This window comes from Melanerpes formicivorus, unplaced genomic scaffold (genome assembly GCF_026170545.1).
Source record: "Melanerpes formicivorus ecotype bairdi unplaced genomic scaffold, bMelFor1.0.p_v2 SCAF_39, whole genome shotgun sequence".
NCBI lineage: Eukaryota > Metazoa > Chordata > Aves > Piciformes > Picidae > Melanerpes > Melanerpes formicivorus.
Window position 1 is genome coordinate 3,804,730 of NW_027142391.1, and position 15,238 is coordinate 3,819,967.

At 56.4% G+C, this 15,238-nt stretch overlaps 1 protein-coding gene across 7 annotated transcripts in view; it reads right to left on the reverse strand.

The window, feature by feature from the left end:
- Positions 1-15,238, reverse strand: part of SAMD11 (sterile alpha motif domain containing 11) — a 158,919-nt gene that overhangs the window by 17,056 nt on the left and 126,625 nt on the right. For all 7 annotated transcript variants that reach the window (XM_068158313.1, XM_068158311.1, XM_068158310.1 and 4 more), the window contains 3 exons: positions 6,562-6,677; positions 6,122-6,200; positions 4,391-5,094 (listed from right to left, as the gene is read on the reverse strand). In XM_068158313.1, the coding sequence (XP_068014414.1) occupies positions 4,391-5,094; positions 6,122-6,200; positions 6,562-6,677 (899 nt within the window). The remainder of the gene's footprint in view (positions 1-4,390; positions 5,095-6,121; positions 6,201-6,561; positions 6,678-15,238) is intronic.

A 15,238-nucleotide genomic window follows, 5' to 3' on the forward strand; every position in this document is an offset into this window, starting at 1 on the left:
TCCTCCTTTCACCCTGCCACCGTATGTGCCATGATTAGCTGGCCACAAGCGTAGCCTCCAGCACAACACTGCAACCATCCAGAGAGCAAAAGAGCAGTCACAGAATCCCAGCACACTGTGGGGTGCAAAGGGCCTCTGGAGATCATCCAGTCCACCCCCCCTGGCTAAAGCAGGGCACCCACAGCAGCTTGCCCAGCAGCACAGTGGCCCGGGGTGGGGTTTGGAAGCTCTCCAAAGGAGACCCCACAACCTCTGGGCAGCCTGCTCCAGGCCTCCAGCACCCTCATACCAAAGCCACTCCTTAAGTTCAATCTGCTGGGTTCCAGTTAGTGGCCACTGGCCCTTGTCCTGTCACTGGGTGCCACTGAAAAGAGCCCAGCCCCATCCTCATGGCCTCCAGCTTGAGCTATCTGTATGCCTTGGTAAGACCTACACAGGTCTGTGAGGAAGTTTCTCTTTGGAGAACAAATCCTTGCTCAAAAAAAGGCTTATGGAAATGGCCTGGCACTGGGAGAGAGGGGGGTGCAGGGCTGCCTATCTTCAGGTGGTTTGTGCTGGCCAAGAGCCAAAGCAACACATTGACACAGGTGACCCCAGCACACCCCGTGATCTGCACAGTGCTTGCTTGGATCGATAGAATCCTCCACATCTCTGCTGCTGAACTCTCAGCTCCCCTTATCGACCTGCTGTGCTGCCCCCAGCTCCCTGCCCTGCCTCCAGCACCCTGCCCTGACCCCAGCACCCTGCTCTGCCCCCAGCACCCTGCCCTGCTCCCAGCTCCCTGCCCCCAGCTCCCTGCCCTGCCTCCCCCACCCTGCCCTGCCTCCCCCAGGCTGCTTCAGCTGACAGCTTCTGCTCTGCAGCTGGCCAGTGCCTAGCACTGGATGGCCACTAGCACAGGCTGCACCAACCCAACAGAATCCCAACGTGCTGGAGGGGGTGGAAGGGATCTCTGAACAGTATTTAGTCCAACCCCCCTGGCTAGAGGAGGCTCACCCAGAGTTAAATCACCCAGCAACACATCCAGGTGGGTTTGGAATGCCTCCAGAGACAGAGGCTGCAACAGCCTCTCTGGGCAGCCTGAGGCTCACCAAGAAGCAAAAGCACCTCCCAAGCCCTGGAACAGGCTCCAGGAAATCAGAAGTGCCTGAAAACCAAGCAGTGGAAGCCAGCCCTGGGCTTTGCTGAGGCCTGAAGACATGCTGGTGATCTAAATTCAAAGTGATAATAATAAATGAGCTATTACAGTCACTGTGTGTTGCTGGGGGAGGGAGCAAGCCCAGCTCCAATCCCAGCCTCCCTGCAGAGCCTCACACAAGCCACCAGCACCAGAGTCATGAGCTTCCCTTTTTCTTTTCATGGCCAGGAGGTAAAAAAGGAGGGGGGAAAAAAAAAAGGCTCCTGCAAGGCAGCCTCAGCAGCCCAAGGCAGCAGGAATATTTATCATCTTGGCCACCTGCCTGTCAGAGAAAAATCACTTCCTCCTTGCTGGTTGGGAAGCAGCTCTAATGAGCGATGGGCAGCAGCCCTCCCAGCCCAGCCACCGAGGCTCTCTGCATAGGAAAGAGGCAGCCTCAGCGCCCCCCACGCCGTGCCCCCCTCCCCCTCTCCCTCCTCCATGTGGCAGGAGGCTCTACCTCCTGCTAATTGCTCAGCCAAGTAATTAGCTGAGGCAGATTGTGGCTCTGGGCTAAGCCAGCAGGGCTCCCACCCTGCTCTGCCCACAGGAGCAGCTACCAGGGGCTGAAATCCCACTCTGGATCAGTGCTGCCCAGCTCCAGCTCTGCCTGCCTTTGCTGCCCAGCTCCAGCTCTGCCTGCCCTTTGCTGCCCAGCTCCAGCTCTGCCTGCCTTTGCTGCCCAGCTCCAGCTCTGCTTGCCTTTGCTGCCCAGCTCCAGCTCTGCCTGCCCTTTGCTGCCCAGCTCCAGCTCTGCCTGCCCTTTGCTGCCCAGCTCCAGCTCTGCCTGCCCTTTGCTGCCCAGCTCCAGCTCAGCCTGCCTTTGCTGCCCAGCTCCAGCTCAGCCTGCCTTTGCTGCCCAGCTCCAGCTCTGATTGCCTTTGCTGCCCAGCTCCAGCTCTGCTTGCCCTTTGCTGCCCAGCTCCAGCTCTGCCTGCCTTTGCTGCCCAGCTCCAGCTCTGCCTGCCCTTTGCTGCCCAGCTCCAGCTCTGCCTGCCTTTGCTGCCCAGCTCCAGCTCTGCTTGCCTTTGCTGCCCAGCTCCAGCTCTGCCTGCCCTTTGCTGCCCAGCTCCAGCTCTGCCTGCCCTTTGCTGCCCAGCTCCAGCTCTGCCTGCCCTTTGCTGCCCAGCTCCAGCTCAGCCTGCCTTTGCTGCCCAGCTCCAGCTCAGCCTGCCTTTGCTGCCCAGCTCCAGCTCTGATTGCCTTTGCTGCCCAGCTCCAGCTCTGCTTGCCCTTTGCTGCCCAGCTCCAGCTCTGCCTGCCTTTGCTGCCCAGCTCCAGCTCTGCCTGCCCTTTGCTGCCCAGCTCCAGCTCTGCCTGCCTTTGCTGTCCAGCTCCAGCTCAGCCTGCCTTTGCTGCCCAGCTCCAGCTCAGCCTGCCCTTTGCTGCCCAGCTCCAGCTCTGCCTGCCTTTGCTGTCCAGCTCCAGCTCAGCCTGCCTTTGCTGCCCAGCTCCAGCTCAGCCTGCCCTTTGCTGCCCAGCTCCAGCTCTGCCTGCCCTTTGCTGTCCAGCTCCAGCTCTGATTGCCTTTGCTGCCCAGCTCCAGCTCTGCCTGCCTTTGCTGCCCAGCTCCAGCTCTGATTGCCTTTGCTGCCCAGCTCCAGCTCTGCCTGCCTTTGCTGCCCAGCTCCAGCTCTGCCTGCCCTTTGCTGCCCAGCTCCAGCTCTGCCTGCCTTTGCTGCCCAGCTCCAGCTCTGCTTGCCTTTGCTGCCCAGCTCCAGCTCTGATTGCCTTTGCTGCCCAGCTCCAGCTCTGCCTGCCTTTGCTGCCCAGCTCCAGCTCTGATTGCCTTTGCTGCCCAGCTCCAGCTCTGCCTGCCCTTTGCTGCCCAGCTCCAGCTCTGCCTGCCCTTTGCTGCCCAGCTCCAGCTCTGCCTGCCTTTGCTGCCCAGCTCCAGCTCTGCCTGCCCTTTGCTGCCCAGCTCCAGCTCTGCCTGCCTTTGCTGCCCAGCTCCAGCTCTGCCTGCCCTTTGCTGCCCAGCTCCAGCTCTGCCTGCCTTTGCTGCCCAGCTCCAGCTCTGCCTGCCTTTGCTGTCCAGCTCCAGCTCAGCCTGCCTTTGCTGCCCAGCTCCAGCTCAGCCTGCCCTTTGCTGCCCAGCTCCAGCTCTGCCTGCCCTTTGCTGCCCAGCTCCAGCTCTGCTTGCCTTTGCTGCCCAGCTCCAGCTCTGATTGCCTTTGCTGCCCAGCTCCAGCTCTGCTTGCCCTTTGCTGCCCAGCTCCAGCTCTGCCTGCCTTTGCTGCCCAGCTCCAGCTCTGATTGCCTTTGCTGCCCAGCTCCAGCTCAGCCTGCCTTTGCTGCCCAGCTCCAGCTCTGCCTGCCCTTTGCTGCCCAGCTCCAGCTCAGCCTGCCTTTGCTGCCCAGCTCCACAGCCCCTGTGCTGCTGGGGACCAGGGAGCTGGCAGTGTCCTCCCTGCCTGCCAGTCCCATCCAACAGGCACCCAGCCAGCCAGCCCAGCACTAGAGAGACCAAGAGATGGGAATCACTTTGTCCCTGCTGACCCTCCTTTCTGACCCTTGATTCGCTTCACTGCAAATGGAACCCTTTGCACTAATTAGAGGACAGCTCTTGGTCCCCTGCAGAGATCAAAAGAGCTACAGCCAACTGCAGCCATCCTGTGGAACTGGAGGAGAGAGGCCCAGCCTTTAGCACACTGCAGAACACCTCACTGCTCCAGCCAGAAACTCCCCATGGACGACTCTGCTCTCATGAGTACTGTGCCCAGGTCTGGTGCCCCCAGCACACGAAGGACATTGAACTGTTGGAGCAGGTCCAGAGGAGGCCACAAAGATAATCAGAGGGCTGGAGAACCTCCCCTGTGGGGACAGGCTGAGAGAGCTGGGGCTGTTCAGCCTGGAGAAGGCTCCAGGGAAACCTTAGAGCAGCCTACCAGTATTTGAAGGGGCTCCAGGAAAGCTGGGAAGGGACATTGTACAAGGGCTTGCAGAGGTAGGATGAGAGGGAATGGACTGAAGCTTGAGGAGGGCAGATTTAGACTGGAGACAAGAAAAAGTCTTTGTAGTGAGAGTGGTGAGACACTGGAAGAGGTTGCCCAGGGAGGCTGTGGATGCTCCCTCCCTGGAGGTGCTCAAGGCCAGGCTGGATGAGGCTTTGAGCAGCCTGGGCTAGTGGGAGGTGTCCCTGCCCGTGGCAGGGGGTTGGCACTGGATGATCTTTATCAAGTCCCTCCTAACCTAAACCATTCCATGACTCACCTGCATGGAAGTAGGGGCTCATGGTGTAAGGGAATCCGAAGGGCAGCGGCTGGGGGGGCGGGATGGAGGCTGGTGGGAGGTATTTCACCTCGCTCTTGTTGATGCCTGGCCCAAGCAGGTGGCTGGGGGACTCGGCGCTGGAGGAGCTGCAGGGGGCACTCTGGCCGGCGGCCGCCTCCCCCAGCTCCTTGGCCCCCTCGCAGCCTTTGCCTGTCTCTTTGCACTCCTTCAGCTCCGCCGCCGCGCCGCCGCCCTCGGCCTTCAGGCTCTCCGGCTTCTCGTCGCTGACGTCGGCGTCGCTCTCCGAGTCCTTCATCTCCTCCTCGTTGCCGTCCGGGGCCCCGTCCCGCGCCCGCGGCTCCGCCAGCTCCTTGGCCTCGCCGGGGCCCTGCGGCTCGGCGCGCTGCGGGGTGGGCTTCCTGCCGCCCCTGCGGGGCTGCTCCTTGGGCGGGGTGGCGGCGCCGGGGCCGGCGGGGTTGAGGGAGAGCAGGGGCGTGCTGTTGTGCCGCAGCACCAGCATGGCGTTCCGCCGGGACAGCTCCTCCCGCAGCGGGTGGCCCTCGGGGATGTCGTGCACGTTGCGGAGGGCTGGGTGGTCCGGGGGCAAGCCGGGGTGCAGGCTCAGAGGGTCGCCGGCCAGCAGCCTTTGCCTGTGGAGGTTCTCCAGCTCCTTCTGGCGGATGATCTCGGCTGACATCTCCAACCTGAGCGGGGAGAGAGGGAAGGTCAGCGAGGGAAGCTCTGCAAGGAACTTGCTAACCCCTGGCTGTGCTGAAGCAGAGCTGTCAGGATCCCAGCACGCTGGGGGCTGGAAGGCACCTCTGGAGATTATCCAAGTCCAACCCTGCACCCACGGCAGCTTGCCCAGGAGCACAATGGCCAGGGGAGGCTGGAATCGCTCCAGAGGAGACTCCACAACCTCTCTGGACAGCCTGCTCCAGGGCTCCAGCACCCTCACACCAAACAAGTTTGTCCTCGTGTTCACAGATGGAACTTCCTGGGGTCCAGTTTGTGACCACTGCCCCTTGCCCTGTCCCTGGGCACCACTGACAAGAGTCTGGCCCCAGCCTCTTTGCCCCCCCCACCCCTTAGCTATTGATCAGCACTGATTGCATGCCCTCTGGGGCTGCTCTTCTCCAGGCTCTACAGCCCCAGGGCTCTCAGCCTCTCCTCCTCAGAGATGCTCCAGGCCCCTCAGCATCTTTGTAGCCTCCACTGGACTCTCTCCAGTAGTTCCCTGTCTTGAACTGGGGAGCCCAAAACTTCGACACAATACTCCAGGTGCAGCCTCCCTAGGGCAGAGCAGAGAGGAAGCAGAACCTCCCTCACCTTACTGCCCCCACACTCTTCTCAATGCACCCCACTCTTCTTGGCCACAGCAGCACTTCCCTGGCTGATGGTGAACTTGCCCACCAGCACTCCCAGGTCCATCTCCACACTTTCCAGCAGGTCACTCCCTCCCCTGCAGTACTCCTGCAGGAGGTTGTTCCTTCCTGCATGCAAGACTCCACACTTCCCCTTGTTGAACCTCATGAGGTTCTCCCCCACCCAGCTGCCTATTCTCCAGCCTGTCCAGGTCAAACCTGCACGTTGTTTCCACTGGTCTCATTTGCACACCAGCTGTGCTATGATGCACAGCTCATCCAACACAGCATCCCACTGCTGCCAGGGAAAGGGAAGGGGAACCTCCTCCCCCCAAGGCCAGGCAGAGAAGCCCTCTGCACTCTTTACCTTGCCAGGTTCTGCTTCCGGAGCATCTCTTGCTGCCGTGCAAACATCTCTGCCTGTGCTGGCTGCAGGAACCCATAACCTGGGGACAGGGAGGACCACAGCAGGAGGTTATCATCTCAGCATTGACCCTTTGCTGGCTCAGGGCCAGCTCCCCAGAGGGCTGAGTAGGGAGGGGCAGCCCAGAGCTGCCTTTCTGCCCTAAGGCCAAGCTATCCCCTCACTCCCAAAGCTGAAACATGCAGTGAGGGAGGCTGGTGGGATTCCAGAGGGAGCAGCCAAGGCAACCTGCCCCTGCTGCTGCAGAGCAGGGGTGAAGGCAGCACAACAGGGAAGCACAGAGCTGTGCCTGGGCTGTCTGGTTGAAGGGCAGCTTGTCACAGCCTGCTCCTCCACTCTACCCACAGCCCCTGGTTAACTGCAAACATCTATTATGCACTCACCTGGTGTCTGGCACAGAGCTGAAGGCACCCCAAGGAAGGGAGGTCTCAAGTGGGGCCCCAGGGCAATGTGGGGTGCATTCTGGGGGGAAAGCAGAGGCGGTGGGTGGGATATCTCCCTGCAGAAATCAGAACAACACATTCAGATTAAAAACCTGGAGGCACCATCCACAATGCCCAGAGGGCTCTGGCTCAGGAAGAACATCTTCTCTGCAGGTGATCTGGCTGCTCCCAGATGGAAAGATTCACCCACATGCAGAACAGCAAAAAGAAAAGCAGCAGAACCAGAAGGGGAAGAAAGCAGCCAGCAATCCAATAGGTCCCAGCCTTGCTGCTGTGGCTTTTCAGCTGGGCTGCTCAGATAGGGCTTGGATGCCCAGGGCTAGGAAAGGCAAAGGTGAAGATGCTGCATCTGCCTGACCCCCTTAGCAAGCTCAGGTTTCCATCTCTACTCCCTTACAACTGGAAAGGGCATTCTGTGTTTTGGGAGCTGGAGAGTGGATGTGAGAAGATCTGAAGGCATCAACAGCCTGCCTTGACTTGCAAAAACAGCTGTCCTAGCTAGGGTGGTCTTTAATTCTGGAGAGAAAAAACTCTATGTGAGGCAGAGAAAGACACAGAGAGAGGGGATGGGGAAAGGGATGTGAGAGCAAGTGCCATGTGATGAGTGGAAAGCAGCACTGCTGGGGAAGGGGTGGCTGATGCTGGCCAGAATGGGCACAGCATCTGCAAGGGGGGCAAACAAGCTGGAATCACAGAAACATTCAGGTTGGGAAAAACCCCCTCAGGATCACCAAGTGCAACCAATAACCCTGCTCTACAAACTTCATCCCCTCATCCAGACACTTGAAGGTGTCCAGAGAAGGGCAACGAGGCTGGGGAGAGGCCTTGAGCACAGCCCTGTGAGGAGAGGCTGAGGGAGCTGGGGTTGCTTAGCCTGGAGAAGAGGAGGCTCAGGGGTGACCTCACTGCCCTCTACAGCTACCTGAAAGGTGGTTGTAGCCAGGTGGGGGTTGGTCTCTTCTCCCAGGCAAGCAGCACCAGAACAAGAGGACACAGTCTCAAGCTGTGCCAGGGGAAGTTTAGGCTGGAGGGGAGGAGAAAGTTCTTCACTGAGAGAGTCATTAGTCATTGGAATGTGCTGCCCAGGGAGGTGGTGGAGTCCCCATCCCTGGAGGTGTTCAGGAGGAGCTTGGATGTGGCACTTGGTGCCATGGTCTAGTCATGAGGTCTGTGGTGACAGCTTGGACTCAATGATCCTCGGGGTCTCCTCCAACCTTAGCGATACTGTGATCCCCATCCCCAGGCACCACATCCAGGAGGCAGGTTTGAGGGGTAGAGGAGAGGACAAGGCCAGAAGCAGGCAGTGCTTGCTTGAGGGGGGTAGGGAGGGAAAAAACAAGAAATGTGGGAGGCAAAAAAAAAACCCCAAACCAAAGCAAAGCAGGAAGGGAGAAAGAGCAAAGGTCTCTTCCATTAGTCAAATCTGCCCTGGGAGCCTGCAAGCAAATCTCTGCTTTCCGGCTGCACGTCTCTTAATTCCTTTTGATGGCCACTTACAACATTATTACCTTCACCAGAGCATCTAGAGGCAAAGCCAAGTGCTCTGCCATCTATTTTCATTTTACAGTATCTCCCCCATAAAAATCTGCTTCAGGAGAGCCTGGAGAGCAAGAGAAAGGGAGCAAGGAGGTGTGTGTGAATTTGCAACCAACAGAGCAACTGCACAGGTTGGAGAGGAGGAAGGCTCCAGGGAGAGCTTTTAGTGGCCTTCCAGTCCCTGAAGGAGGCTCCAAGGAGAGCTAGAGAGGGCCTGTGGTGAGAGGAGAAGGGGCAATGGTTTGAAACTAGAGCAGGGCAGACTTAGACTGGACATGAGGAAGAAGTTCTGGACTATGAGGGTGGTGAGACACTGGAATGGGGATGTGGATACCCCATTCCTGGACACGTTTAAGCCCAGGCTGGATGAGGCTTTGAGTGGGAGGTGCCCGTGGCAGGGGAGTTGGAACTGGATGATCCCTTCCAACCCAAACCATTCTATGAATACCTATGGGGTTGGGTCGAGGGCTGGACCAGATGATCTGTGAAGTCTCCTGTTTCCTCTGATTGTATGAATCTATGAATCTCTAAGATCCCTTCCAACTCAAGCCGTTCCCTGATCCCCCTCCCTTCTCCCTACCCTTTCGCCTATTGCCTTCCCCCACCCTCCCCCCGCCTGGCTCCGCTCTGCTCCCCTTTCTCCCCTTCCCCTGCTGCCCGCTTGCCTCCACCTCTCTTCTCCCTTTTCCCTCCTCCCCTAGCTCTCCTCTAAACTAATTGCACAGCTCGGCTGTGTCTGGAGGAGAGCCACCGATCGATGGGTCGCTGTTGAAATGTTAATGCTAATCGTATAACCGCTCCGCCAGCGCCTCGCACTTCACTGGCAGCTCCAATTAATCTCAGGTAACGCAGCTCCTGACCTTCGGCTCCGAGCCGGGGCAGCAGCCAAGCGATGCTTATGTAATTACACCATGAAGTGTGTAATCACCTGCCCTAATCCCCGAGGCCTCACAATTAGCTGAGGCTTCGGTCGCTGGGCTGCCAAGTGCTTTGCCACCCAGGACAGCCTGCAGATGAATAACGGACAATTAAAGCGGCGTGACGGGGGCGAGGAGGTGTCCGTTCGATCGTAATTAGCTGTAATCATGGGGAGACGAGCCTGGCAGACGTGCTGCTCGCTTTAGAAGGAGCAATTTAGGGAATCGAGGAGGGGTTTTTTAACCCTTCAGTGGCTAGGCTGAGCGGTGCCCATGCCCCTTCACTCCCCAAAACATCCAGCCAGTTCTGATCATTCCATGGCTAGGCTGAGCAGTGCCCATGCCCCTTCACTCCCCAAAACATCCAGCCAGTTCTGATCATTCCATGGCTAGGCTGAGCACTGCCCATGCCCCTTCACTCCCCAAAACATCCAGCCAGGTCTGATCATTCCATGGCTATGCTGAGCAGTGCTCATGCCCCTTCACTCCCCAAAACATCCAGCCAGTTCTGATCATTCCATGGCCAGGCTGAGCAGTGCCTATGCCCCTTCATCCCTCAATATTCAAATCATCTTTAACCATTCCCTAGGTAATCTAAGCAGTGCCCATGCTCCTTCACTCCCAAAACATCCAGCCAGTTCTGATCATTCCATGGTCAGGCTGAGCACTGCCCATGCCCCTTCACTCCCCAAAACATCCAGCCAGTTCTGATCATTCCATGGCCAGGCTGAGCACTGCCCATGCTCCTTCACTCCCAGAAACATCCAGCCAGTTCTGATCATTCTGTGGTCAGGCTGAACAGTGCCCATGCCCCTTCATTCCCCAAAACATCCAGCCAGTTCTGATCATTCCATGGCTAGGCTGAACACTGCCCATGCCCCTTCACTCCCCAGAACATCCAGCCAGGTTTGATCATTCCATGGCCAGGCTGAACAATGCCCATGTCCCTTCATCTCTTAATAGTCAAATCAGCTTTAACCATTCCCTAGTTAATCTAATCAGTGCCCATGACCCTTCCTCCCTAAAAACATCCAGCCAGTTCTGATCATTCCATGGCTAAGCTGAGCAGTGCCCATTCCCCTTCACTCCCCAAACCATCCAACCAGTTCTGATCATTCCATGGCTAGGCTGAACAGTGCCCATGCCCTTTCACTCCCCAAAACATCCAGCCAGTTCTGATCATTCCATGGCTAGGCTGAGCACTGCCCATGCCCCTTCACTCCCCAAAACATCCAGCCAGGTTTGATCATTCCATGGTCAGGCTGAGCAGTGCCCATTCCCCTTCACTCCCCAAACCATCCAGCCAGTTCTGATCATTCCATGGCTAGGCTGAACAGTGCCCATGCCCCTTCACTCCCCAAAACATCCAGCCAGGTCTGATCATTCCATGGCTAGGCTGAGCAGTGCCCATGCCCCTTCACTCCCCAGAACATCCAGCCAGGTCTGATCATTCCATGGCTAGGCTGAGCAGTGCCCATGCCCCTTCACTCCCCAAACCATCCAGCCAGTTCTGACCATTCCATGGCTAGGCTGAGCAATGCCCCTTCATCCCCCTCCCCCCTCAGAAATCAACTCATCTTTAACCATTCCATAGGTATGCAGCAAAGAAATGTTTCCTGACCTCCAACCTAAAACCTCCCTTGGTACAATTTCAGACTAAGCAGTGCCCCTGCCCCTTCCTCCTCTCCTGGGGGAGGGAGAACAATGCACAGAAGCCCCCCCAAGGTGCTGGCTGCATGCAGATTGCTCAGAAGGAAATGCTAAAAACAAAAGGAGCTTCTTGATTTTAACTGAGAGGAGACAATTTGTGCCCAGAAAACACACTGTTTGATGGGGCCTGGACTCTGGGAAATGAAAGAAATGCTAAAAACAGAAGAAGTTTCTTGATTTTAGCCAAGAAGAGACAATCTGTGCCCAGAAAACATTGTGTTTGATGGGGCCTGGGCACCAGGAGATGAAAGGTTCTCCCTTTGGTGGCAGCCTGATGCTAATCAGAGGCTATTTTTATGCTTTCATGTTGCACTACAGAGCCTAACTTTGATCCCTGAGGAATTCACATCTGCTCAAGACCCTGCAAGTTCATCCTTTCTGTCCTCTCCTCAGAGCTGTGCAGCTTCCCAGCCTTTAGGGGTCAGGGATCAACCCACACTTTGGTCTGGGCAGTGAGGGGAGCCCTGGCTGGGCAGGGGGTGATGGTGGGGCAAAAGCCATCACTGCAGGATCTGCCCACACTGCCAGGCACATGGCTGTGCACAACAGCTTGTGGTGGCTCTGAAGGGGCTGAGGTGGTTGTAAGAAACACATCAAGAGTGGCTTTGAATGTGAGAGGTCAGCTTTATGCTACACACAGAGCAGATGCTAGGGATGAGACCAAGGCTTTAGAGAATTCAGGGGGACACAGCCACACCTGCTGTCACCATGCCTGCCTGGCACAGCAGACCACATGGAGCTGTGGTCTCAGCAGCTCTGGAGCTCTCCACCACACACACACACACAGGGCAAAGCTGCCCAACAGCACCAAAGGTCCCACAGCTGGCCCTGGTACAGCCACGGAGCCTGTAACCTGAAGCCATGGGAGGATGGATGAGTCACTGCACCTCTCCTGCCAGCCCCAGTGCTCAGCACTGGTCCTCAGCAGTAGATCTCTCAGAAAGCAAGCAGCTCTGCTCATCAGTATTCAGGGACAAGGGACTCTGCTCCCTGCAGGCAGACTTGACACTCCCTGGCCCATGCTGCAGAGCCCCCGAGGAGGAGCAGCACAGCACGAAGGACAGATGCTTCCTGCCGGCCGGGCACAGAACCTGTTGGAGCCTGCCCCTGCTCCCTTCCAGCCCATCTGCCTGAGGCCTGGCATGGAAACCTGGCACAGGAGGGAGGGAGCACGACCAAGTCGTGTCCTGGCACAGGGCTGGGAAGCCCTCCCAGGCTGCCTGGTACAGACACAGCCAATTGCTTCCAAGCAAGCTTGGGAAGGAACTGGCAACCCCGGAGAGTAAAGAGCCCCAGGGACTTTAACCAAGGCTACAGGGCTTTTAGGCAGCCTTGCCCCACAACACAAATCCTCACATCCCTTCCTGGGTCATGTATCAGCCTTCAGCAGCCCCCCTCCCCTCCCTCCCCATTAATTTCCTTCCTCCTCTTCTTCCTCCTCTCAGAGTAAGGGCTAAATTACAGTCCTATACTCTGAGAATGTGAATTTAGCCCTTGGCAATTACATCCATAAGCCTTGTCCTTACCTTGCAGGGAGCAGCTCTATGTTACTCCATATTCCTCCCCTCCTCACCCCCTTTTTTGTGTGTGTGTGTGTGTGTGTGTGTTCCTCTCCCCCTAACATGCCAGCTGGAGGCTCCTGAGCAGGGTATTAGGGGATTTGCACTGCATGCTGCTAAATTTGATATGTCCTTTAACAGGAGACAAATGGTTCTCAAGGCTTAAAAAGTATCGACTTTTCTTTAACAATAAGCACTAATGGCCTTCAAATAATCAATATTTAAAGTCATTATGGGGTTACACATTATACTGTTAAAACCAAGCCTTTCACTTTAACCCCATCATATCCTCCCTGAAGCCCGGCAGCACTGCCTGGCCTGCTCCCCCCACCCCCTCCTCCCCTTGACTCCCTCCAAGCTCCAAAGGCAAGCTGGAAGCACAGGCTGTGACTGGAGATGTGAGAGGGTCAGGAAATGCAGATTGAAACCGGCAAGGCATGGAAATAAATTTAGAACGGATGGAAGAGGGGAGGAAAGGGGGGTGGGGAGTGGGGGGGGGGGGGGGGGGGTGGAGAAGAATGCATGAAAGCTCTGCTTGCTTCTGCTTTGCATTTGATAGGAAGAGACACTTGAAACCCGAGGTAACAGGCAAGCAGCACACAGCCCCTCGCTGGTTTTGCCATCCACAGGCACTGCCTGTGCCAAGGAGGGAGGATAAATAAAGGGAAAAGGGCTTGCTGTAAATGGAGTTGGGGATTTCCAGGCAGAAAAGAGACAGGTACTGGGGCTGCCCTCGGAAGGGGAGGACTGGCCACAGCATGGGGCTGCTTTGTGCTGTCAGGGGAAATCACTCCCTCGAAATCCAGACTGGTGCTAAAACCAAATTAGTTAAATCAGGTCAAGCTCTTTGGCCTTTGCTCTGCAGAACACTCAGCCTGCTGGGATCTGGGGATCTTCCCAGCACACAAATCAGAGATAGATGGATACAGCATTCAGAGCAGAGAGGGGGATGCAGGTAGGTAGGAGCAGGAGAGAGAATGTGTGCAAAGAGGACAGGAGAATATGCCCCTGGAGCACAGGAGTGAAAAGGAGGAACAATGCAGGGGAAGGACTCAGGTGGTGAGAGAGAAGAATGGCAGCAACAGCAGATGCAAAGAACACAAGCCAAAACTCCATGCTGGGTATTTCAGGTACATCTCTGCACAGTGTTTGTCAGCTTTCTGCAAGGAAAGTGCATCTCTGAGACTCTAAGAACACTCTGGCCCAAGGGCTCAGCTTCCCAGGAACTCAGCAGGCCAGGATGCTGCTGATGGCATCTCACCCAGGCAGTATTTCTTGCTCCCTGGCATCCCTCCTGCCTTCACTCCATAATTGTCTGAGGTCCTGGAAGATGAATGATGTCCCTAATGCTTCTTACAGACAGCACCAAAGGCAGCTGAATGCTCTCACTAAAGTATCTCCTCAACACTTGCCCTTCCTCTGACTAAAATTTGCCTTCTCTTCCTCCTCCTCCTGTGGGAGAGGAGCAGGTCCTCCACACAGTCCCCTCTGCCACACTGCTCGCATGTGAGCAGCCTCCCACCAACCCTAACACACAACTGCTGCATCATTGGCTCCTGAGCTTCACCTCACTGAGCACACACTGAGGCAGCTCACCCAGCCTGGCCTGAGCACCTCTGCAGAGCCTTCCATCGCAGGGAAAAGTTTTCCTTTAAAGGGAGGTGAACAGAAATGTTCCCCAGAGCTTCACACACGCTATCCTGCTCTGTGAGAAAGTCTGCTCTGTTCAAGAGCAGCAGCAAGTTCTGCAGCACCTACCAGGAGATGAGCTGCGTGGATGCCAGGCTAAACGACCCCAGCAAAACCAAGCCAACACTGGCAGCAAACTCTGGAGACAGGATCCAAGCAGCTCTGCATCTCTGCAGGGCACAGCCACCTGCCATTTTTGCAGGAGACACAGCAGTTTGGAGATGGGAAGCACTCCAAGCTGGAGTAGTTACAATGACACCTCCGAGTTGTACCCTTTCCTCTTCCAAGTCTTTTTATAACACTGAAGCTGAAAACCTTTTCAAACAAACCACCAGGGCCTGGCACTCCAAGATCCAAGTCTGAATCAGTCTAGAGAATGATCCAAAAAAACCCAAATCATGACACCAAATGGAGTCTCAAGCCTGCAGCTTGAGTCTGCTTTTGGCCAAGACACACCAGCTTTAGTAACTCTGTTCCACAGATAAGGAAGCTGGAGCAAAGGGCTGAAGGAACCACTGCTCTCCTAAAAGCACCTTGGAGCAAGCAAATCCACCCTGAGTGTGTGTCTGTGTGCACAGGTAGCATCTCCTTCAGAGCCACTTCAACCTGCCTGCCTTGTGCTTAGCATCATTAAAGCCACCAGCTTGTTGCTGAGCAGCAAAGGTGGATTGGATGCTCACTGGGTGACTCAAGTCTGAACATCTCTCATCCTCTCCAGTGCTCCCCAGCTCAGACTCATCACCCACATCTGGGAAAGGGAAAACTGCAGACAGTTCCCACCAGCAGGCAAAGGTCCCTGCAAGAACACCAGCACTGCCCTGATGGGTGACCAGTGTGGGTTCTTCCCCTCCTTGCTTTGCCAGACATCAAGGCTGGAGTCTGAGGTGGTTAATTATTCCTGCCCACAATGCTGCTGCACCCCAGAGCTGACCTGATCCCCACAGACCTCCTGACAGGAAGCTGGAATGGAGTTTCAACACCACACCAACCAGTGAGCATCCCCCTGTATCATACATTATTGCTTCTGCTCCTGGCCAAGGAGATGCCATAAATCTACCTACAGTTTGCCTACATTCATGAGTCAGCTTCCTCCTATTGCCTCCTCCTCTGTTTGGCCCACCTGAACCTTCCAAAGCTTCTGTACCTTCAGCACAAAGGTGCACAGAGGCTGCTTTGATTTAGCCCCTTGACAAAGGCCATGGCAGC